Raw genomic sequence first — 25259 nt, 5'->3', positions numbered from 1 at the left:
TTTTGATTATACTGGTAATCTGACAAAAACCTACATTGAACATTATTTCTTGGTTATGTTTTTCTACTATTGCAAACATTTTCTGGTTCAAGACCATAGACTGTATAAAATATGGACGTAGTATCCATGACGTCATCCATCTGTTTCTGAAGTGCTGTTTGAGGCAAATCGGCGGTGGCAGCCATATTGCTGCTGTCGAGCCAGTGTAACGTAAAGAGGCGGAGTTTGAGCCTCCTAGCCAACACCTGCAGTGTTCCCGCAGTCAGCTGTGCCTCTCATTGGAAGACTCGTAATCTCAATATCTTCGAAATTGCCGTGTTAGAAAAAAAATCCCTACTTTCCCCGGAACTGAAAGGTTCCTGTGCTCCCATTGTTGTCTGTGTTTCAACCGCAGGCTGAAGTCCCGGGTAGATTGTGCAAAAAGGCCAGTGACGTATGGAGAAAAAAAATCATATTACATGTGTAAACTCCACAAACACCGTAACGTTCAGGTCCTTTGAAAAGTGCTACCCCCAAAGAAGGGGCTTTTCAGGGGGGAGATTATCTACCCCTGAACTAAATTTATACCCTGGTTCCTCCGGTCGAAATGCACCAAGTTCAGGGGTAAAGTTCCTAGTTATGGCGTAAAGTCCCTAGTTCCGGGGTAAAGTTCCTGCGGTCGAAAAACACCTCAAATGTTCTCCAGATGAGAGCACAGCCTTGCTCTTCCAGCTGCCTGTGTGTGAGTGAGCCAGGTCCAGCATGCGACTGCAGGGGAGAAGAGACACCTGTGCTGATTAGTTCTGGCACTGCTCCCACAAACAATTCCCTCCCCTCTCACTCCTGCAGCCGAGCCTGCACATTAAATCATTAATGACAGTGGTGTTGTAAAGAAAAAGAGAAGTATTATCCACCCACATGTTTTCCTTGATATGTAGATATTTTGTTGCATCATTGTTTTATTCCTCGCACCTCATTCAACTGTATCTTTTTTAGGAATCAGCCTCAGTGAAAGTGTTAGCAGCCATCAGTTTCTGTGACATCTACACAGAACGCAGCATCCTCGACCCTGAACACTTTCAGAGAGCTCACCGCTGCATCAGTGACAAACAGTTCACCCAGTTTGTAAGTCATTTTTCTCTGTTTAGCCTCATTCAGTTGTTAAGTGTGATTTAGAAGCCTCCTCTAACCACAGTGTTCTCTGTTATTCTTCAACTTGAGCAGAAGGAGCGCACAGAGGCCTTAGTCATCAACCCGCTCACTCAGCTGCTCCTCATGTTCGCTGGGCCGCACAAACTCATCCAGAAGCGCTTCGACAAGCTGCTTGACTATGACAACTGCAAGGATCGTGCCGACCGTCTGAAGGACCGGCGTGTCCAGGATGAGTTGCAGCAGGCACGCAACAATTACGAGGCACTGAACGCACAACTTCTGGACGAGCTCCCTAAATTCCATGGTGCTGCAGAGGACCTGTTTACTGGCTGTGTGCGGTCTTTCGCTCAAGCTCAGAAGGACTTCATGAAGACGACGCTGGGAGAGCTGAAGCCCCTCCTACAGGTTGTTAGGAACATTGTTTTATGAGGAATATACCTGTTGAGTACAACCTTAGTCTATTACTAACTCACCTTTTCTTTTAAATCTGTCTGCAGTTTTCTAGCAGAGTTGGCACAGAGAGCAACTTAATTGCACAGTTCCAAGAAGAGTACGGGCGAGTTTTCCAACTTCTGCAAGGTTTCAGCTTCTGCCCCGAGAACCTGCCTCCTGCCACAACCGTAAAAAAGACCTTCGAGAAGAAAACTCTGGAGAAGCAGACCTCTAAAAAGCAACTGCAAGCACCTGTGAGTTTAGTACAGATCAAATTAGTCCAATCAAGATTTTTAGTAAATGATAAATTAGGAAATGTACACTTGTGTCTATTTTTCCTTTCTGCATTTTCATTATGTTTCTTTATAACATTATTTGCTTTGTTCTTTCAGCCAAACTGCATCCTGCAGACAGACGAACACCGAGCAGGACTTCTGGTACGCTACGGACCTGAGAAACTTTTCCAGGCAGAGAGAAACTGCAATGCAGCGCAGGATCTTGACGTTTCCATACTTGAAGGAGATCTTGTAGGTGTTATCAAGCCGCAGGACCCTATGGGCAGCAACAACCGCTGGCTAATCGACAATGGAGGTAGGTTTATTTATTTATTTATTTATTTATTGCATGTTCAACAACACGAGCCAAGATATAACAGATAAATTTCAATAATAAAATGAACCACTAACATGTTATGTGCAGGAGGAGCCAAAAAAACCCTAACAGGCCTGTCGAGTTGCCCTCCATAGAAAATAATCAACACAAATACAAAGTATCAATGTAGAAACAGAATATCTACATACAAAACAAAAAAAGATTAATAAGAGGGATTAATATTTAAAGCAATGATGAAAAGAAAAGAATGGAAAGTTAAAAAACAAACAAAACACAAAAGAACAATATATTTGTTTATAAATTAGGAAAGTGGGGAGATTATGTGTTTGTAAACGTGCATTAAAAATTGCATCATGTTACATTACTTAACTCACCTAATAGAAATGTTATGGTTTGTTTCTTGAATGAGTTGAAATTTGTGTTACTTGTTATGTGACCAGGTAAACTGTTCCAAAAGTGAGGGCCTCTGTTTTCATTGTCACTTAAAAGCCTGATTATTAAAAAATAAATAAAAGTAAATTTAGTTTATATGTCTGACAGTCCAGCAAAACACGATCCAATGTTCTCTCTTCTTTCATTGCAGTCACTAAAGGTTTCGTGTACAGCTCCTTCCTCAAACCCTACAACCCACGCAGGAGCCAATCAGATGTTTCCATTGAGAGCCAGTCTTCCAATGAGTCTGGTTATGGTGGCTCCTCCCCTGTTTTCTCCCGCCAAAACAGCAACAGCACTCTGACCTTCAACCAGGACATGGCCACGGTTAGCTTCTCCACATCACAGCCCCAAAGTCAATCATCCCCACACCCTTCACTGGACTCTTCCTCGTCTCGTAGGAGTCACCTCAGAGATGCTCCCAACCCTGACTCAGTCAGTCAAAGCAACTCCATCAACTCCTCGCCCCGAAATCCCTCAAGCCGGAGGGAATTCTCTGAACAAACCCACCGACATTCCTCCAGTCATAGAGAAACAGAGACTTCTTATCGGCATTCAGGCAATCACAAAGACCTGTACGAAACGGGTTACACGAGTACGAGCAGCCACAAGGAGACGTCAGACCTCTCGGAGAGCGAGTCCTATTCTTCGCACAGGAACAGTCGCTCGCAGCGATATGGACACTCAGACAAAGCCAGCAGTTCACACCAGTGGAGGAATGGTGAAAACAGCAGCCAGAAGAGGTCAGCTTACTCTAGAGACGAGTACATAGAGCCAGAACCAGAACCAGAACCCGAACCCGAACCCGAACCAGATCCAGAACTTGATGGTCATCAGGTAAGAGTTGAGACTGGGTAAACATTTATTGCATTTAAAATATACCACAATTTTAGTTTTTAAATACATTTATGATAAGATGTGCTTTTTTGTTTACAAAAAAACCCTAAATAAAACAACCCCATGACATGATGCAACATGGTGTGCCAAAGTACTACCACCAAATGATGCTCACTTATGGATTTATTTGGATGGATTTTTTAGCTCAATTTATAATATTCCTAAATTAACAGTTAATTAAATGACTATTAAATCTGAAAAAGACTTGATTTGAAGATGAAACCATGACACATTTTTACTCAACTTTGAAGCCTCTAAAGGTGCATTTCGACTAAGAGTTCCGGGGTCTTTTAGCCCCCAGAACTACTTTACCCGGAACTAAAAGGTTCCTATGCCCCCATTGTTGTCTGCGTTCGACCACGGGCTGAAGTCCAGGATAGACTGGCCAGTGACATATGGAGAAAAGAAGTTATATTAAATAATATTTTGAAATCTTAGTAAGAAACTAAACTAGTATGCATTCCCAGGAACTCCCTCTGTGTTTCAACAACTGTGTAAACTCAACAAACACTGTTACATTCAACTAAAAGTCCCAGGACCTTTGAAAAGTACTACCCCCGAAGCAGGGGCTTTTCAGTGGGCAGATTATCTACCCCTGAACTAAATTTAGACCCTGGTTTCTCCAGTTGAAACGCAGTTAGTTCAGGTTTAAAGTCCCTAGTTCCGGGGTAAAGTTCCTGCGGTGGAAAAACGCCATAAGCTAGCTTAACAACAAACGGCGGACAAAGTTAGCTCTTACCTTGAGTAGCATTTAGCAGCTAAAGAGCCTTTTTTTCTCTTTAAGGTTGATGAGGACCAAAAGCAGGGTTAAAAAACAGTGAATGTTGGACAGGAATCATTAGTTGGCCAGCAACAAGACTACTAAACTCATGTTGATGCTAAATGTCTAAGTTCAGCAACCTTTTGCTAACGGGCTAGCCAGTTTATTTCTAGTTTTTCTCTTCTTGCATCAAGAGGCTAAAGTCATTCATAGTGCTTCTAAAAAGACAAGATAAAACATACTTATGATGAGGCAGTATTAAATTAATACATGTTTGTGTTTTTAGATCTATTACGCTCTCTACTCCTTCGATGCTCGTTGTGCCAATGAACTGAGCATTTCAGCCAACCAGAAGCTACGGATCCTGGAGTTCAAGGACATGAACGGCAACAGCGAGTGGTGGCTGGGAGAGGCAGGCGGCCGGCAAGGATATGTGCCTTCAAACTACATCCGCAAGTCCGAATACACATGAAGAAATCCTCTAATGTGGACTTAAAACCTGAAGCTGAACTTCAACTTTAAGGAGACTCACCCTGCGAGCAGTTTGAACAAAGACACGAACAAGCATGTGGACTGTGACTTATTTTTGAACATTTGTCATGGAGTTTGAGAGTGAAAAGGACTGAGTATTGCTGCTGACATTGCTCTTCTAAAAGTTAGCATTATATGCCTATATTTATAGACTTTTTATACTATTTTTACTTACTGGAAACTGAAGCCTATCTCATCCTGTTTCCAGAGAAAAAAAACCTGTGAATTGCACCAGATTTTTGCCACATTTTCTGGAGCTAAAGACAATGAATTGTATGTTTAAGAGAACAGTTATTGGGAGATTGCAATGGAAATGTGAATGTTTTGGGTTCAGGCTACTTCTTCTAAACAAAAATCAGGTGGTATTCAGACAGACTGACCTAAACACTGTGTTTTTTCTGCATGTGGTTTATTACACCACTCAAATTGATGCATGAGGATTTAAGCAGCATACTCTTCAACAATCAAAGTTTGAGGCACTTATCATGATTATCCACTGGTTTCGAGTTTTGAAGTGTCTGTGGAGTCATCAACCAGAATTTGGAGTGTTGTATGAAACTAATATGGGTTACTTGACTTAAGATTGAGGGCAAAGTTGAATGACATAATATATGGTTTACAAGCACTCCTTTTTGAAACCGGGCGTGCAAACAGGCAATGGCCCATTTAACTGTCGGGAGGTTAATGAACTTAGAGGAGAGCTTGTGGTCTGAAGTTTACTCTGATTTCTCTACATACTCCCTGTGTACATTATATATAGTGTTTATATTGAGAATATGCTATTGCTCCCACTGTAAAGTGATCACTGTTTGAATAAAAAAAACAGCTCAGCTGAAAAATCACATCTGTATCTGGAAAGAGTTTTCATATGTTTGTGTGACCTGACCTGTAAGATCACTGGCCTCATCCACCACTTTTCTTTAAGAAATAAGCCCCACTTTTTCCCCACAGTTTATAGCCATCACCAAAGTTTTCTTATTTGGGAATTTATTTTCAGCTAAGAAGAACATTTTCGAACACTAATTAAATATATTGGCTGATGTGCTAGTGCAAAACTTTTGGTTATTATTATGTTTTCCTTGAAGCCCCTTTTGATACGTTTTTAACTGGTTTTGAAACCTTAAAATTTAAAAAGTTGCCTTTGACCAGCTGAAGCAAACAAGACCACTAGCATAAAAATACTATCTTGCTAACTAAGCTAGCGCACACCACTGACTGTAATGCTAGCTTGGTTTGCAAGATGCATCTGCAATTAACGTGCCGTGGTTACTAGGGGTGCAACAATACGTGTATCTGTATCGAACCGTTCGATCGCACGCAGACAGACAGACAGACAGACAGACAGACAGACAGACAGACAGACAGACAGACAGACAGACAGACACACACACACACACACACACACACACACAACCGCCCCATGCACAGCAGAACATGTGCCCCTGATACATTTAATTTAATTTAAAAGCTGCTTTTGCGCTGAAACAAATGTTGGAAATTTCAATAAACTACAAGTAAAAAAAAAATCATGGAAATTTCTCTTTTTCTGTATCGAAAACGTATCGAACCGTGACAAAAACGTATCGAACCGAACCAAACCGTGGATTTTGAGTATCGTTGCACCCCTAGTGGTTACCTCTGTTAGCCACGGCTTTTAATTGAATTGTTGGCCAACTCATTGAGAAAAGACAATAGCACACAGCGCCTTTTATACAAGCGGCAACCTCCGGTCTAAAAATATGAGTCCAATGCAGAAGTGTTAAAAGCTGCAGTTCATCTAGGATCCGCTTGAGGCTGGCTCCGGAAGTACCGGAAGTCACATACGCATGAATGGGGAAAAGACGATATTTGCAGCATTAATAAACATGTTTACAGCCTGGTACAAAAGACGAGTGTAGTCTGAATAGCTTATTTCTCGATGTCCTCTCACTGTGAGGGGGGTGAATTTTTTTCTAATTCGGCAGTTTCGAAGATATTGAGATTACCAGTCTTCCAATGAGAGGCACAGCTGCCTGTGGGAACACTGCAGCTGTTGGCTAGGAGGCTCAAAGCCCGCCTCTTTACGTCACACTGGCTCGACAGAAGCAATATGGCTGCCGCAGCCGATTGGTCTCAAAACAGCTCTTCAGAAACAGATGGGTGACGTCACGGATACTACATCCATATTTTTTACAGTCTATGCTTTTATACGACGGAGGGTTAGAGACTCTTTCAGGAGGAATGAAATTTTAAGAAAAAAGATGTAATATAAGAAAATGAAGTCGTAATAGAAAGGTAAGCCTACAGTGGCCCTGAAGTGCAACACAGAAAACACAATGACAAATCAGAAAACACAACTGCAAATCTGAAAACATTAAATCCAAATCAGAAAACACAACGACAAAACAGAAACGTTTGCTGAGTGGCCGTTGTCGTTTCTGTTTTGCCGTTGTGATTTGCACTTCAGGGCCACTGTACAAGTCATATATTTATGAAGTTGTAATATTACAACTTGTAAATTTACAAGATTAAGTTCGTTGTTTGTGATAATACAGTCTGAAAGTTCAGAGAAAAAGAGTCGTAATATTAGGATATGATTCTGCATTTTCTTTTAAAGGGGAATATTGGTCGAGCAGTCAGCTGCCTGCACACGGAGCATCTTGTGAAGGTTGGTATAGATCTTACAATTCTTAAAAAAAATCTTTGAAATATTTTGGCATCTCAGCACCACATAGGGCAAACATGTGTTGGATCACATGTAGCTCCTGTCAAATCAATGAAGAGTACCAATGATTAACAGGTAAGCAGAGTGTCAGGGGGTCCTTACGTTTGAGAGGGGTTATATAGGACTGTATGTGCAGAATTAAACCAGACACTTTCCCTGCATGGTCTCATCATGGCTGGAGTCTACAGGATCAGCTGCTTTCTAGCTTTACTCATAGAGCTGTGTGCACTCTCTGCCTTCGGGCAGGACTTATTTGTAAGTATGCACATTGTGTGTAACATGTAATCTGCATTCGTTTTACATGTAAAGAACATAGAAGTTATAACAATTTCATGTATTTTGATTATATTGCAGATGATCACGGAAACAGACGACACTGGAGGTAAAAATATGTTAAATTGACTCCCACTTACTTAAACTCAACAAGACTGAAATGCTAAAATGCTTTGCTTCTCCTCACAGAATATGAATATTATTATGATTTTCCCACCGAAATCCCCCGAGAAGAATCAAATCTGGATAGTTTCGATGACTGGTTGTATGAACTCATGGATGTCACAGGTAAATGAGCTCTTGCATTCTTCCTCAAATATGAGCAAATAGAAGGGTGTCTTAATAAACTCCTCTGTCTAAAAATGCATTGATCAAGACCCCCACTGATATAGAGCCAATCCATTGCACTCTGCTCCTCACTGATTTCTCCAAATGTTTGAGATAAACAGCATGTGATGTTTTTACCTTGAGAAAACTGATTCTGCACTCTTTTAGATCAATGTGATCCAAACCCATGTTTAAACGGAGGAAACTGTGACACCTACTATGGTGGAAGCTTCATATGTGTTTGTCCTGAGCCTTACACTGGAAAGAAGTGCCAGACAGGTAAGAAGAGTGCCTAACTCTCTCCAAATAGAGGATCCTCTCCTTACAATACCAACTACATAATGTGTCCTTGTCAGTATGTATCCTATCCACTTAGGGTAAATCAGATACACCGGAGAGGGTCTACTTGAAACTCTTATACTCTTATATCCATTGTCAACCATATGTAACAACTGAATTCCGGTTTCAGTGCTTTAGGGTAGACACAGGGATTTGGGTAGAGCGCCCTCTAGTGTTAGTTAACAAAAACACATCATGGACACAATTTATTTATGTATATTTTTATTGAACATCTTCAAATACATAAACATCTTGAAAAGGATGTACACAGATTACACAGTACAAAAACAGCACCAATAGAAATACATAATGGTATAACATTAATAATGATAAAATCTGATAAACAAAATAAAATAATAAAATATATTAAAAATATATAATTACTAGAGGGATAAATAACCAATTGTTTCTCTTTAATAGTTTAATTTAATAAATCAAATACCAGGCATGTAACATAAAACAAAAGGAGCAATGACATTACCGTCCAAAACAAGACCATAATTAAAACGGTTGAAAAGTCAGTATTTATTTTTCTTCTAATACAATGGTTGCCAAAGTGGGGTCCTGGGACCCCTGGGGGTCTGTGTACCATAGCATGGGGGTCCGTGAAATAATTTGAATACATTTCTAATAAATTATAAAATTGTGCTGTGTCATTAAAAACAGCATATATCCCATTGTTATGATACCATTTAGTGGCTTGAAGGGATATGTGAGTCTTGCTACTGTTTATTTTCTGAAAGCTTTTATTATCAATTACTTGAAAAGTTTAAATGCTGTCACGATGAGTCCACAAGGAATGAAATAACCCTCTGATTTAAAGTATACAAGTGGTATTTACTTGATTCAAATTTAAGTGTTTTCTGTGTATCACTATGGAACAGGTCTGAAGTATTTAGATTGATAAGTTTTACAATACAAATCGTTCCAAGGGCAACTATGAGTGCAAATTAAGCATGTGCTTAATCTATGTTACAATTATGAGGGGGTCCTTGGAACATTTTCTCACCTGTAAGGGGTCCCTGGGCTCCAAAAAGTTTGAGAACCCCTGTTCTAATACTGCTGGAATTACATATTTTGCCATTGACACTCAAATTAGAAGGGAGTGTACTTGTTTGGCAAAGCTCAGCTCTGCATTTACCAAAAAATTATATCTCAATTAATAGCTAAAACCCCGCCCGAAGCCAGCTGGGATAGGCTCCAGCCCCCCGTGACCCCTAACGGGATAAGCGGTCAAGATAATGGATGGATGGAATAGCTAAAACCAGGATCCTCCTAAAAAAATGATCTGCCTGTCTGTACTTTGTGTTTTTTACTTGTGCATTCCCTCCTGTATGTAAAGCACGTAGTAACTGTTTTTTTAAAGAGCTATATAAATATAGCTGTTATATTATTATGACAATGAATATGTTTTTCAGTGAAAGATGTTTGCAAGAATGTAAACTGTGGACATGGGAGCTGTGTTGTCACATCTACTGCTCCGTTCTACGAGTGCAAGTGCAAGCCTCCATACAGTCCACCCAACTGCAGGAAAGGTCTGTGTTTAGAGAATTTATTGCATTTCTTCTTTCATTTTTCGGTCTGTCTCAATTTGCTTTCTCATATATAATAAAAACAAAAAATCCATTGCATATCATATACTATTATTTTTATTTGCATACAGCTACTCCCTGCAGACCCAACCCTTGTCAGAATGGAGGCTCTTGCCTGAAAGGTCCCAAACGCTCATCCTTCCAGTGTTCTTGTCCTGGGGGATACAGTGGGAGCTTCTGTGAAGTTGGTAAATACAAATCTCTCACTGGCCTGAACATAAAAGTACCTTAAATCTGTCTGTTCTCCTCTGAGAGGGATCATACTACTTGGCTTACTTGAAACAATCCCCAGGACCAAATGACTGTTACGAGGGGGACGGGGAGTCATACCGCGGCATGGTGAGCGTGACGGTGGAAGGAGAGGAGTGTTTGGACTGGAACTCTTATTTCATCCAACAGAAAGGTGGAGATCCTTTCAGAGAGTACGCAGGCTTTGATGGAATTGGACCACACAATTTTTGCAGGTAAGAGGGTATCTTGTGTAAATATTGCATGTGTTTACTTTTAATGTTGTGTTCTTGTTTGGTTACAGTCCATGTGAAGTTTGTACTGTGTACTCAAACAAAGCTGTGTTTTGTATGTTTGTGTGAAACTTTAGTCTCAGTTACACCATACACACTTGCAAAATGTTTTTTAGGTGCCAGATTTTTCCATGTATTTATTTATTTAAGCCTGTATGCATGTTATTACATTGAGATTGAGTCAGTAAAACTTTATAACACTTTGTGGGTGCTTTGTAGGTCGTTTTTGGGTTGCCAGGTTGTGAGATAAAACTTGCTAATGAGTTTTGTAGCTTCATAATGAAATATATGTAAAATGCAACCCTAGGGGATTGATTATAAACAGTATCTCACAAAAGTGAGTACACCCCTTGCATTTCTGTAAATATTTAATTATATATTTTCATGGGACAACACTGAAGAAATGACACTTTGATATAATGTAAAGTAGTCAGTGTACAGCTTGTATAACAGTGTAAATTTACTGTCCGCTCAAAATAACTCAACACACAGCCATTAATGTCTAAACCACCGGCAACAAAAGTGAGTACACCCCTAAGTGAAAATATCCAAATTGGGCCCAAAGTGTCAATATTTTGTGTGGCCACCATTATTTTCTAGCACTGCCTTAACCCTCTTGGGCATGGAGTTCACCAGAGCTTCACAGGCTGCCACTGGAATCCTCTTCCACTCCTCCATGACGACATCACGGAGCTGGTGGATGTTAGAGACCTTGTGCTCCTCCACCCTCCGTTTGAGGATGCCCCACAGATGCTCAATTGGGTTTAGGTCTGGAGACATGCTTGGCCACTCCATCACCTTTACCCTCAGCTTCTTTAGCAAGGCAGTGGCCATCTTGGAGGTGTGTTTGGGGTCGATATCATGTTGGAATACTGCCCAGTGGCCCAGTTTCCGAAGGGAGGGGATCATGCTCTGCTTCAGTATGTCACAGTACATGTTGGCATTCATGGTTCCCTCAATGAACTGTAGCTCCCCAGTGCAGGACTCATGCAGCCCCAGACCATGACACTCCCACCACCATGCTTGACTGTAGGCAAGACACACTTGTCTTTGTACTCCTCACCTGGTTACCACCACACACGCTTAACACCTTCTGAACCAAAAGGGTTTATCTTGGTCTCATCAGACCACAAGACATGGTTCCAGTAATCCATGTCCTTAGTCTGCTGTCTTTAGCAAACTGTTTGCAGGCTTTCTTGTGCATCATCTTTAGAAGAAATGTGAGGGGTGTACTCACTTTTGTGAGACACTGTATATATTTTTGAATGTTTGTCTGTTCAAGGAACCCAGATGGGGAAGATCAGCCATGGTGCTTTATTAAAAAGGACGACAAACTGAAGTGGAACTACTGTAAAGTTAGAACATGTTCTACAGGTAAGACACACAAAATATCCCTCTAGAAAGATTACTATTCTGGCTTTCCCAACTCCTATTCACTCATTTTAATTTTCACTTCCTTCAAGCTCCACCCACCGTACCAACCATCCATGAAACAGATACAACTCCAGCTGCCCAGTTCTCCCAGTGCGGGATTCCACAGCCCGGCCGGTCGTCGAGGATCTTCGGAGGGAAGAAGTCTCTTCCTGGAGCTCATCCCTGGCAGGCGTCCCTGCAGACTAGAACAGCAGGTTCCTCAGGGCCCTTCCACCACATCTGTGGAGGCATCCTTCTGGAGTCCTGCTGGGTGCTTACTGCTGCACACTGCATGTAAGATACATTATCTATAGTTTCTGCACTGTTTGATTTAGATTTTTAATGGACATCTCACTGATGTAAGAAAAAAACACTGTTACACACTTTCAGACATGGCTCACTCTGCAGGTTCCCAAAATTTGCACATAAGATGTTTTTTTTCATCCTTTTTTGTCGGCTATTTGACCTTTGTAGATGTCAGTTCTGGCATCTTTATCTTTTATTATCATAACACCTCCATGTGTTTCCCCACTGCCTTCTTTGATAATATTATCTGTATCTTCTCTATTTCTGTCTGTAACTTGGCACTGTCGTGGATAAGATCTCTCCCTCCTTGTGTTTTCCACTGATTAAAACATGAATAAGTAAATGATGATTATTTCATGCTCTACAGTAAAAAGGGAGTGGAAATGCAGGTGGTGCTGGGCGGAGTGGACATAGAGAAAGATGAAGCATACGATCAGGTCATCCCTGTGGTGAAAGCCATTGTGCACGAGGGATACAAGGAGAGCCCGTTTGCTCTCCATAATGATGTTGGTAAGATGTAAACAAAACCTGTCAGATGTTGGAATTTAAAAGCATGAATTTCTAAATTTCTAAACTAAATGCGCTGATTCACCCTTACATGTGTTCTTTGCTTTGTGTGTCTCCTGTGCAGCCCTGCTTCAGCTGAAAGTCACAGACAATCCATACTGTGCTAAAGAAACACGCTTTGTAAAGACAGCATGCCTCCCCAACATGAGATTTGATAGCGGGACAGAGTGTGTGATCTCAGGATGGGGCGTGACCGAAACGCGTAAGCATCTTCCAAACTATACTCTCATATACAGGCTGTATAACATCATTTGATAACATAACGATCAACATGAGTTAAAAGGGTAACTAATATGTACTCAGTTAAAAGTAGGGCTGTCAGCATCAATGCGTTAATCACGATGCAGTTAAGGTTTGAAATTGATTTCTTTTAAATCGTGCCTTTTTTTGTCCTTTTTGGCACACTGTAGTTAAGCTGCTTCAGAGCCTCCTGCTTCCTGCTGCCACTGTGGTGGAAAATTACGATACCACTGCTCTATTGAATAGCACATTTCACTTTAAGAACTCTCTTTATGACAGCTCAGTTGACAAGTCAAAGGTAATATGGAGTTTGTGTTAAATGGAATTAAAATATCACCAAAGTACTTCAAGTTTGAGCTGCCACCCATGAGCTAAGCACACAGGTGCAGCTAATCAGACTGATGTCAGCAGGCAGCCACATCCCAAATCACAGCAGAGCACTACTTCAGAGTGTGTGAATCGCCACAGACCTGTGGATGGAACACTTTGAAGCTGTCTCCTGTGGTGGAAATCTGAAAATGATAGACTCAAACAACAACGGTTTGTGAGCTTTATTCCGGCCTTCAGTGAGCTTTGCAAAGCGGTCAGCTGGCAGAGTTATCTAACCACCGAGACAAGGTCTGCTCAACTGACCTAGAGTGAAGATACAACACGTTACTTATTCTCTTCAGAGAATAAGATTAACACATCATTAAACATCTTCAAAGAACTGTAAGACAAATAAGAGAGCGTTTTAAGACCTCTTGCTTCCTGGTCACCTTCCTGACTTCTCACCTTATGGTCTGCTCCTCAGCCATGGGAGCAGATAACAATATGCAAATCACAGGAGGTCTGGTATGTGTGAATGTTTCTAGCTTTAAATCAGAGCAAGAACAACATACTATCATGTCTGTATTTTGCCCATCACACTCCGACCTCTCAGTCATGGTTTCAGAGCACAGTGGTGTAGTAGTACAGCATTTTTTAAAAATCACATCTAAAAGTCTAGAGCGTAAAGTGCATTTCCTTGACTGATTTGATAACCAAGACACTAATAAGAATTGCTATAGATTGTTAATGCGAAATTTAAAACTTTTTTGAAATGCAAAATAAAATACATTTAGACGTGATTAGAAGTATGATTAATAGAGATTTACTGTTGAAATTCAGCATTTAATTGTAATTTAAAAAAAATGTAATTGCTGACAGCCCCAGTTAAAAATAATTAAGCAGATCTGATTTATGTAGAATATCTAGTCTCAATAACATAAAACTAAAAGTTCAGCCCATTTATGAGTGTTTTGAACTTTGGCAGCTCATGGATATTCATCAGATTCACCTTTAGCACGCATTTACATCGGAAAACAGGGTAACTACTTTCCTTTCAAACTGTGACATGTAAATTTTTGTTCTTCTCCACAGAGCCACTAAACATTGATCTAAACAGTTTCACATTAATGTAAATATTATACATTTTGACAGAAAATACAAGATAATGATAAAGAAGTAAAGTTGTGTATTTCTGTAAGCTGTTTGATTTGAATCATAAACATTGAGACGTGACTGAAATTTTTACTGAAAGCTGTCAACCAAGACTATTGAACTTACTGATGCTGCGCTCCTTCTGTCTCAGAGAGGTATGGTACCAACCAGCTGCTCGATGCTCGTGTCCTCCTGATCCCCCAGGACAAATGCAAAGCCCCGCATGTTTACGGAAACTCTCTGGACGATAGCATGTTCTGTGCAGGAAACATGAAAGGAGGTGTCGACTCCTGCCAGGTATGTGAGACACATCACTTTTTCCTTTATACATGAGGGTAAAACAAGAGATCCTGTTGTTACCTCCTCTCTCTTCTCTCCCTGCAGGGTGACTCTGGCGGCCCCCTTGTGTGTGAGCGTAACGGGACACACTACATTGTGGGTGTTGTGAGCTGGGGAGATGGCTGCGGCAAAAAATACAAGCCTGGTGTTTACGCCAACGTGGTCAGATTTATTGACTGGATCGCTTATCATTTGCTCAGTTAAAGATGCATGGCGCCGTACTGTACTGTGAATATGAAGGGCAGACATGCAAACTGTGTAAAGGGCTTTACTCACTTTCCTTTGTAAAAATGAGTTCAGATCAAAAATGTGTCACTCCTTATCAAGATAACATATTACCTCTTTTATGTAATTGTCAATGGATACCTCATTTTTGTATAATTGCACCAATTTCACAGTGTAAAGGACTTTTAGGTCCCAGTTTGCGTTTGCGTACTTGCAGCATCACAATAAAGATCATACAAAATGTACATTACGTGTTCTGAGTGAGTCCTTAAAGCCAGAAGTTTCCAAACTTTTCAGACGGAGTACCACTAAATCAAATTTTACAAACACCTCTTGCTGTTTCAGGTTTTCATTTTTTTCTAATTTAATCCACAACTTAAAGCTTCTCATCTGATTATGTTTGGCTGTGTGTTTGTGAAATTTCCTACAATTATTTCTAATTCTTTTTGTTTATCGTATTAATTGTCAACAGCCAACTATGACATGTGAATTGATTGCCTTGTGGCTACACTTAACTTTCTAGTCCACGTGTTGCGATCTTGTGGCCACAACTTAGTTTTCCCCTTGCACTGACTTGATAATCTTGTGGCTTCATGCTAGTAACTTCTGGCTGCAACATAATTATCATGTGGCCACAACTTCATTATCTCATGGCCACACTTATTATTTGAAGTTCCTGCTCTTGAGGAGTGCAGATGCTTTTTTGCTTGCTCTTGCTTATGCTTGCATTCTTTTCATTTTAATTATTTTTTCTTCACTGAGAGACTACAAGCAGTGACACAAGGATACTTGGAAACCACTGGGACTATAATTTATTGTCGACAAAGTAAACTACTGCCTTATCTCGACATTTTATCACAACTGCAAACGTGGCCTGCCGATCAGCCAAAGCCTGTTAGCAACGAAGCTAACTGGAACCAAAATGCCTCCTTTCACTGTGGACGATTTTCAGAAGATCCTTCAGAAAATTGCTGTGCTGGAAACAAAGATGCATCAGATAGAAGTTAATGTGGAAGTGAATGGACTATGTGGGAATGACACCACTCTTCCATGGTGTCAGAGCAGCAGACATTTTTAACATATTTCCAATTTTCCTTTTCTTTTCTGTGTTATTATATTTGTCATTTTAATTGTGTTCTTTTATGCTTTCCAATGCTTTTAATTTTTTAATGTAAAGCACACTGAGTTGCCCTCCTGTATGAAATGCGCTATACAAATAAAGTTGCCTTGCCTTGCCTTGCCTTGCCTTGCCTTGCCTTGCCTTGCCTTGCCTTGCCTTGCCTTGCCTTGCCTTGCCTTGCCTTGCCTTGCCTTGCCTTGCCTTGCCTTGCCACATGTAATTTTGTTGTTGCAACAACTAAATAATCTCATAGCCTCACGTTATATCTGTCATGAGTTTCTTTTGATTTGTGTTGTAGTTTCTTTGTTGTTATCTTTCTTAGATTTCCAGTTTATTTTGTAAGTTTCTTAAGTCCTCCTTGTGTCTTTTGGTACCTTGTCTTGGGTTTTTATTCCTTGTGTCTCTCTAGTCTATCGTGTTTCCTGTTTTATTTTGTAGTTCTTGATCCCTCTGTGTCTGGTTTAGTTTTATTTCTTGCCCTTGTGTGTTTCCCTCCATTTTTATTGCTCTCATTTCAATCAGGAGAGACACAGTTTGAAGATTAAATGTTATTTATTACAACTAAATGAATAATGAAACTTTGACAGAAATCTTTAGCATAAGGACTCTATGGGGGTAATTTTGTGAGTGTAGGATGTGTGAATTTGGCAGCAGAAGAAATCCCCCTAGAGTCCAGACTCTGGTGGTGATGGTTGATGAATCCCAGAAACTGAAGACTTGCAGAGACCAGGTGGAGATGGGGAGGTGGAGGGCTGTGCGCCATCAATGCAAGAAGGAACTAGCTGGAGGGAGAGACACATTTAAGTAATGAAGCTGTGTACTTTGTCCACCACTGGTCGGGTGGCAGCAGAAGTTACATTAGACCCTTGGGTTCGGTATGTAAAATCTGCGGACATTGAGTTTAGAGCAAGGTAAGAAAAGGGTTAAATAAACACGTCTACAGTGCACCGTAGACTAATGTTCTCAAACTCCCACACAATCAATGCAGCATGCGAGTGATTCACAGCGGTGACGGAGGAGTTGAATTCAGGTAGCTCTGGTTATTAAAGTCAATCACTGGATCTTCAGCTCTGTACACCGTGCAGACAGTTACACACGGCACCATGCTGGCTGCAGGGACGCTGCTCATTGGCCTGTGTTTGCTAGGTGTTCAGCGAAATGAGGCCAATGTAAGTTACTGCTTTATTGATAAATCATGCATCATTTTGAGAAAAATAAAGCCTATTCATTTCTCTACTGTGATTTTTTGTCATTTCAGGACGACATCTTGTGTAAGAATCTTTCCTATTATTGACATATGTGGTGATTAACTTCTTCAGATTTCAACTTTTTGATTTAAATTACAATAACTGCAAAAAGTTGTAGTTCATCTAATTACTTTCTTATTCGGGATGTGTCATGTAATTGTCATTTAGCTACTTTGCTACATGTTAATTCTTGAAACACAAAAATTACACCTCCTCAAAAAATGAAACACAGAATGTAATCCACCTAAATGTATGGTCACAGACATGTTTCATGTTAGATAAGAGACAATCAGTAATACTAATCCTTAACGGTGAACATCATCTTATTTCCCATAATCAAGTTTACATAGGAGATAAACTGTACCATTGCAGTAAAAGAGGTAAGGTTAATTTAAAAGTATGATATTTAGGTTTTTAGGAGAGCCAAATTGTGAATGACAATTTTTTTCTTAATTTTCAGAACTGTTTCCATCTTTTCTTGCAATTTTATTACTTCTCTGATCTCTTCCTGTACTTTGATCTGTTAGTTTTCTTTACCCTTGTATGAACTCTTACTGTAAATCACTATGTTTTAAAAGGTGTTAATAACTAATTTGATTCAGTAAGTGGCTTTAACAGCTTGTTGTCATATCTTTTTGCCCCTTTTTTTATCAGCCCATGATGTGATTTAACATTTAAATTTATGAATCATTCAGACAAAAAGTCGGTAAACTGTTCTGTCTGATACTAAACTCCAATGATTTACAGATCTCTGTTTCTCACAGACATAGATTATGGATTTGACGCCACTGATGCCCCAAACCATGCATTAGATACAGATGATTGGTTGTTTGACCTCATTGATGATTCAAGTGAGTATCCCTGAAAAACTCTGCACATTTTATACATATTTACCTTCAAGCATGTCACCTGATTCTTTATCTCTACATTTCTAGGCGTTTGTGATCCTAACCCTTGCTTCAATGGGGCGTCTTGCCAGGCTGAAACTGCTGGACAATTCGTCTGCTTTTGTCCTGAGCCTTATATGGGCAAGAGGTGTCAGAAAGGTGAGACTACCCAACCTCATGTCATGATTTTACGGAGCACTTTTTCGCTGTTAGGCTTTTCATTCTTTTTGATTAGTTATGAAACTTTCATGGTTATAATGGCATGTTGCTATTCCTCATCCTGGTGACTAACTTTTTTGTTTGTTTGTTTGGTTTTAATATTCAGTGAGAAATATTTGTGAAAATGTCAAATGTGGCCATGGTGATTGTGTCAAGTTAAATCAAGCTCCATATTATGAGTGCAAGTGTAAACCACCGTACAGTGGCCCTGACTGCAAAGCATGTGAGTACTCCAAAGCCCGTCTTTTACAAGATTTTAAATATTTTCTTTTTGTCAGTCTGAACAAGACAATTTATTAAGTGATTTGTTCTGGTTAAATAAAACATCTTCCAGACTAGGGATACATATTTGCACATAAATAGAATAATTACAACTTTAAAGTTATTGTGTTTGACAGATGTTGACTTTAAGTGACACTGTGAGCCCACCAACCCCTTGTAGAATCTGCTACTCTGTCTCATTAATTTTCAGTATTGAAGCCATGTCTGTGAAGGAACATCATTGGTTATGATTGGGATTAACTGTAAATGGGATGACTCTGAATGCAACTAAACTGGGGTGGCCAAAATTGTTGTCTTTTTCCACAGTCCTGCAATGATTCACCTTTAAATTGTTTGTTTCTTCTTGTATCAGTGCCATCATCCCCTTGTGAACCCAATCCCTGCCAGAATGGAGGATCCTGTATGAAAGGGAACAAACGTTTTGGCTGTGCTTGCCCTACTGGATTCACTGGGAAGTTCTGCCAAAATGGTAGGGACTTTCTAAAAGACAGACTCAGCCAAGTCATACATAAAAAAAAAACACACACACACACACAAACACACACACACACACACACACACACACACACACACACACACACACACACACACACACACACACTTCCAAAGTTCATAGAGACAAAAACAAACAAACCAAACATCACATATTGATCTATTACATGAGTCCTCAGTATGTTTTTTTCTCATTGTCAGTGTTGTTTTCAGTTCCAATGCTAAAGTAATAATGATTAAAAAAAAGTGTGCCTTTAAGTGTTACAGTATTTTATTGAGATTTTGTGTTCACTTTTAATCTTCTCTCCTAGTACCTACTGACTGCTATGAGGGGAATGGGGAGTCATATAGAGGTAATGTCACTGAGACAGAAGACGGGAGGGAATGTATGGACTGGAACTCATACTCCATTCTAGCAGCTGGGGACGATCCTTTCGCCTCATACTCAGACTTTACTGGGCTGGAAAGCAACCTCTGCAGGTAGAGGCAAACATTTTTTCTAAATGTAATGGCTTCTTTTTTTAATTTAAAGGTACATTTCATTTATTTAGTTTACTACAAGTTTGTGGAAAATAATTGTCCATACAGGTGAAGAATTGGGTAGTTCTTTGTGCACCCAGAGATGGAGAAGGGGAATATTAGCCATGAAGGACTCTGAAGTAAAAAAAAAAAAAGAAGAGACCTGTAGGTCTAGCCTGTTTTTGGATTCCAAATTTCCATGAGTTCAAAAAAGTTAACATCACACTAGTTTTAATCTAAAATCAAAAAATATTCTGGGTCTTATCAGAACTTTTAATCATCCAACAATGTAACATATTTGTGGGTAAAATTCGGTGCTGACTTACCAATATTTTTTACTACAGCCAGAACATCTTCAGATGAAACTGGGCTGACGTCAATGCAGTACAGATAAATTATCGATCCACATACACATTACAATATTCTAAGCCCACCTGCAATACATTCCAGGCCCACCAAGGGGCCACCCCACTCCATAGAAATCAATGGATAGGCACAGTATAATCATTTACTGAAATATTTCATACAAGTCTCTGGTCTAAATTTATTACGGTGTGTGATTTTGTGTCTGTTTTATTTTTGTATGGTATACATTTTGTTCTGTTTTGATCAGGGCCTGAACACCATCAGTGCAGAGGTCCATTGGTTTCTGCCTAGTAACAGACTTTGACAAAGTGTGCCAATTAAAAGGCAGTTTTGAGGATCCAAACATGCAAAGGTCCCCGCTCATTGCTGCATTAGCAGTCTTGCGGACTAAACAATTTCTGAAATAAGTGTAAACAGGAACTCGACCGTTTCATTTTTGCCATTGACCAGATCCATATGTGTTGTTGGTACAACACAACAAATTCAGCTATTTTTAAACGACATAAGCTTATTCAATCATGCTTTGTCTTCTTTTTCTTTGTGAGAAGTATTTTTATTATGTAATATACATTTTAGGAATCCAGATGGGGATGATAGACCTTGGTGTTTTGTCAAAGGTTCTTCCAGCCTGGACTGGGAATACTGCAATATCAAGAAGTGCTCTGGAGGTGATCACACACACACACACATACACACACACACACACACACACACACACACACACACACACACACACACACACACACACACACACACACACACACGCACGCACGCACACATACAGGCACATACATGCACATACTTATAAATAGATAAATGAGTGAAGAAATGTAGTGCTGTTTATACCAGGGGTCATCATTAAAATTCTAAGTAGTCCAGTGAGAGAAAGTTTTTCTCAAGCCAAAGTCAGGAACATCATAACGCCTGAATTTTTATATGCTTAAGTACCATGTATTTTATATTATTATTATTATTATTATTATTATTATTATTAGAGCATTAAAGTACTTGTTCTTTGTGCTCCAGTTCAAATAAGATACTTTATTAATGGCAAAATGCTTAACAAAGTCCTTCAGAAGAAAGCTATAAAATACATTTTACACATTTAAAATAAGTATTAAAAGTTATAGTTTGACTTCTTTTTTTAAAATAATTTCAACACATAATAACCAATTAACAGCTTTAGCACGGGCTGCTGTGTAAATAGTATCACGTCTGCCTGCAGGCGCACTGCGCTCTCAATAGGAATGAGAGAAGACACTCTGATTGGTTTGATCAATGATAAACACCAAACACACCTTAGAATAATCAAGGGACTTAATCAAACCTCTTGGTTTCTGAACTTCACTTAGCTCCCAGATTTTGAGCACTTAACTAGTAACATGCACAGAAATGCAGTAATTCACTTTGCACTATACACCATAGACCGTGCATTGTAGATCACTTTGATTGGGCTGAAAGTCAGTAACACCGAGACATAGTACTAGTGACATCAGCACCAATGACAGCACTATACACCAATCCCATGATGCTGGGTCTGCAGGTATATACTATATGTACTTCATGCCCACATTTTCTCACTCCTCAGCTACAGCCCCTCCAGCACCACCCCTGCCTCCAGTCCAACCACCACCAGGCCCAGCCTCTTTCTCTCAGTGTGGTAAAATAGATTGGGGTACCCAACCTGTTCGCACTGGCAGGATTTATGGAGGCACCAAGTCTTTCCCAGGTGCTCACCCCTGGCAGGTTTCTCTACAAAAGAGACCCAGAAACTCTCAATTGGATTTCAGACACGACTGTGGTGGGATCCTTCTGTCTTCCTGCTGGGTTCTCACTGCTGCACACTGCATGTAAATCATATATTTTATTTTCATGCCTTTTAAAGCCATCTTTATTCTTCAGCTTAACTGTGTAATTCATATTATTATTGTCATTTCAGTTCAAATGAAAATGAATACCAAGTGGCGATTGGAGGAGTAAACTTAAACAAACCAGAGGAGATGGACCAGGCCATTCCAGTGATAGAAACCTTTGTTCATGAGAACTACAACCCATCTCCTGAGGCTTTTTACAGTGACATTGGTTTGTAACATTAAGGAAATACAGTCATTTGTAATCTATGTAGAGCATAAACAGGAATGACAATATTATAACTATTATTCTTGGCAGTTTTAATAATAGTTTAAAGGCCAAGAATAGATTAATTTACAAATCAAATGATTAATGTTGAATAACACATGTGCTTTATTCCTGTGCAGCTCTAGTCAAACTCAAATCGATGGATGGCCCTAACTGTGCCAGAGAAACGCGCTTTGTGAGAGCAGCGTGTCTACCAGAAGAGAACTTCCCTCCTGGAAAGGAGTGTGTGATCTCAGGATATGGTGCTACAGATGCATGTAATTAACTTTTTATCAAAACTTCTTTCACGTCATAGAAACTGATGATTGTGGTAGACTTAGTTGCATTTCCAAAATATGTGGGAACAGGTGAGTTCAAATTGATGGAACAAGGCTGAAGTCCCTGATTTGAGATAAGCTGCAAAATCATTGGATCAACATTGGCCAAAGTACAACATTTTAAAGCCCTAACTAAGATTACATCTTTAGAAAACGTTGAGTCAAAGTTTATTTTCATAGCTCATTTACAACAGCCTCAGTTGACCAAAGTGCTGTACAACCTGGATCTTGGAACATCAAAAAGCCCCTGGTGTGTTGACTTTAGTGCTCTAGCTGGAGCATGTTAGTACCACAGCTCAGACAGGTATGGTTGTGCCAGGCCGTGAATTTTTTTAAAAACAACTAGCAAAATCTTAAACTAAATCCTGATACTGACAGGAAGCCAGTGAAGAGAAGCCAGTACAGGCATGATGTGAGCTCCTTGTTTCTTTCCAATCAGTAGACATGCATCAGCATTTTGAATCAGCTGTAAGGGACATCATCAGAGATGACTGATGTAATGAACTTGTGTATAACCCTCTCACATCCACTGTGTAACATAGATTCTCTGTTACAAAGTTTGAGTATAAGGTGAAACTCAGGCAACACTGATGTCATTATTCAATTACCACAAATCAATCTATCGTTCATCTCTAAAACACATCTAGTACAGGAGAATGGGGTTGGTGGTCACACTTTTTACTGTTTTGATGATTGCTTATCATCAAAACATCTTTCAATAGTCATTCCTACATTAAATTGAAGCGCAAGGTGTTGGCTTGAAATGTGTATCCCTCTCATTTTCCAACTCATTGTAACAAAGAGGCAATTAACTATCAAAGACACTGTGACACATTGTGACAACCAACCCCATCATGGGGATGGTTGTCACACACTATGGGGTTGGTTGTCAGAATGGTATTTTAATGGGAAAAATATTTAAAAAGGCAAGAAGGCAGAACTAAATTTGAAAGTTTAATTGCACTGACAAGTAATAGGCCTACATTAATTAATGCATTTTAACATAAAATGAGCAAGGAACATGAACAGGAAACACATCTTTAGTCCAGCCTATATAACAACATAAAGAACAAAACAAATAGGCCTAACAATAATGGCCGACTCAACTAGGCTACATGCAGTCACTGTCTGAGTTACAGTGATGGCAAATATAGGGTCTGCACACTCCAACTAATTTCACCATGCATGATTTTGCCAACATAGGGGTTGGTTTTTACCTGTGACAACCAACCCCAAAGAGAATGTGACGACCAACCCCAACTGGATTTTTTTTGCGAGCATCAAGGCTAACAACCATCTAACAACTACTTAGCTAGCTAATACAAATCTAAACTATAGCTTTCCCCTCACACTTTGTAAGGGTAACACTTGTTTTGTTATAAACCCATCGTTTAAAAGCCTAGAAGAAAAATACTGAGGAGCTGAATATTTACAATTTGACATGAAAAACACAAAAAGTCCTCTCACCTCAAGTTCAGCTGTCTTATTCCAGAGAAGACTATGTAGGTGAGCTCTGATCCTAGTTCTGAAAATGTCCATACCCCAATTTGAGAGACAGCGCCCTCTGGTGGCGAGATATAACAAGTGTGCCAACCAACCCGTGTGACAACCAACCCCATTCTCCCCTATACCGGAAAATAATGCAAAGTTTTCTCATGATATGTAGCAAAGTATCACTTTTTTTTTTTATGAAATAGAACAATAATTATCAGTGTCAAAAGTCTTAGTGTTTTCGCCAGTCACACATTTCAGTAAAAACTGTTACTAGTTGTAGAGCTAAACAAGCTAGTAAGCTTACAACAGCCACACTACACCAGCACTTGTCAGTCTTTATGCCATTAAGTATGTTCTTGTTTTCTCAAAATTTAGTGGACATGTTGTATTTTGTATTGGCTTAATGCTGACATTCTTTAAGGTAACTCTTTCAGGTAAGGTAATTCAGCCAAAATAAACTAATATTTTCCCCATTGTTTTTCATACTGCAGTCTATTTTCTTATCTCAAGTTCTCTTTCACCTTTCAGGGACAAATTACAGCCCCCAGCTGTTGAACGCTCGAGTGTTCATGATTTCTCAAGAGAGATGCAGTCGTCCTGAGGTTTATGGACCTGTGCTGGACAACACCATGCTCTGTGCTGGGGTTTTGCGGGGTGGCACTGACTCCTGCCAGGTGTGTATGATTATTAATGTGAGGAAATCCAATACATTCACATGGGACTAGAAAAATGATCCAACCATAACAATGTTCCACATGCACAAGATTCATTCATCCTTAAAACACAAGTTTCTCAACCTGCTCTTTCTGACTCTACAGGGCGACTCAGGAGGACCGTTGGTGTGTGAGCAGAACGGCACACACTATGTCAGTGGTGTGGTGAGCTGGGGCATTGGCTGTGCTATGAAGAACAAGCCTGGTGTCTATGCCAACGTCCACACATTCCTTGACTGGATTAAAAGCAAGATGAGCTAAAACTAAAATCTACAGAAATGGAAATGAAAACACGCTTAATCTTAGTTTGCCTTGAAAAAACTGTTTATTCAATCAGCAATAAAACCAAGCATTTACTCCCA

At 39.8% G+C, this 25259-nt stretch overlaps 3 protein-coding genes across 6 annotated transcripts in view; all 3 read left to right on the top strand.

The window, feature by feature from the left end:
* Positions 1 to 5639, top strand: part of dnmbp (dynamin binding protein) — a 67948-nt gene extending 62309 nt beyond the window's left edge. For all 3 annotated transcript variants that reach the window (XM_034707373.1, XM_034707374.1, XM_034707375.1), the window contains 6 exons: positions 976 to 1104; positions 1204 to 1536; positions 1629 to 1817; positions 1956 to 2154; positions 2759 to 3444; positions 4551 to 5639. In XM_034707373.1, coding sequence (XP_034563264.1) covers positions 976 to 1104; positions 1204 to 1536; positions 1629 to 1817; positions 1956 to 2154; positions 2759 to 3444; positions 4551 to 4736 — 1722 coding nt within the window. In that variant the 3' untranslated portion in view covers positions 4737 to 5639. The remainder of the gene's footprint in view (positions 1 to 975; positions 1105 to 1203; positions 1537 to 1628; positions 1818 to 1955; positions 2155 to 2758; positions 3445 to 4550) is intronic.
* Positions 5640 to 7513: 1874 nt separating this feature from the next.
* LOC117830277 (hyaluronan-binding protein 2-like) lies at positions 7514 to 15347 on the top strand. Of its 2 annotated transcripts, XM_034708327.1 has the most exons (14): positions 7514 to 7754; positions 7854 to 7881; positions 7962 to 8060; positions 8268 to 8378; positions 9857 to 9973; positions 10102 to 10218; positions 10323 to 10494; positions 11834 to 11925; positions 12015 to 12258; positions 12638 to 12780; positions 12902 to 13039; positions 14372 to 14425; positions 14690 to 14835; positions 14923 to 15347. In XM_034708327.1, exons 1-14 carry the CDS (start codon positions 7671 to 7673, stop codon positions 15079 to 15081), a joined length of 1704 nt encoding a protein of 567 aa, XP_034564218.1. In that variant the 5' UTR covers positions 7514 to 7670; the 3' UTR covers positions 15082 to 15347. The 2 variants fall into 2 exon arrangements, with proteins under 2 accessions (XP_034564218.1, XP_034564219.1); XM_034708328.1 differs by lacking the exon at positions 14372 to 14425.
* Positions 15348 to 17325: 1978 nt separating this feature from the next.
* LOC117830517 (hyaluronan-binding protein 2-like) lies at positions 17326 to 25259 on the top strand. The gene is made up of 14 exons (XM_034708666.1): positions 17326 to 17391; positions 17481 to 17493; positions 17811 to 17849; positions 18234 to 18320; positions 18405 to 18515; positions 18682 to 18798; positions 19210 to 19326; positions 19661 to 19829; positions 20811 to 20902; positions 21823 to 22084; positions 22174 to 22316; positions 22493 to 22630; positions 24713 to 24858; positions 25003 to 25259. Exons 1-14 carry the CDS (start codon positions 17326 to 17328, stop codon positions 25156 to 25158), a joined length of 1656 nt encoding a protein of 551 aa, XP_034564557.1. The 3' UTR covers positions 25159 to 25259.

Source organism: Notolabrus celidotus, chromosome 18 (genome assembly GCF_009762535.1).
Source record: "Notolabrus celidotus isolate fNotCel1 chromosome 18, fNotCel1.pri, whole genome shotgun sequence".
In the NCBI taxonomy this organism is placed as follows: Eukaryota; Metazoa; Chordata; class Actinopteri; order Labriformes; family Labridae; genus Notolabrus; species Notolabrus celidotus.
The sequence above is the reverse complement of the archived record's forward strand: the minus strand, read 5'-3'. Positions and strand labels throughout refer to the sequence as shown.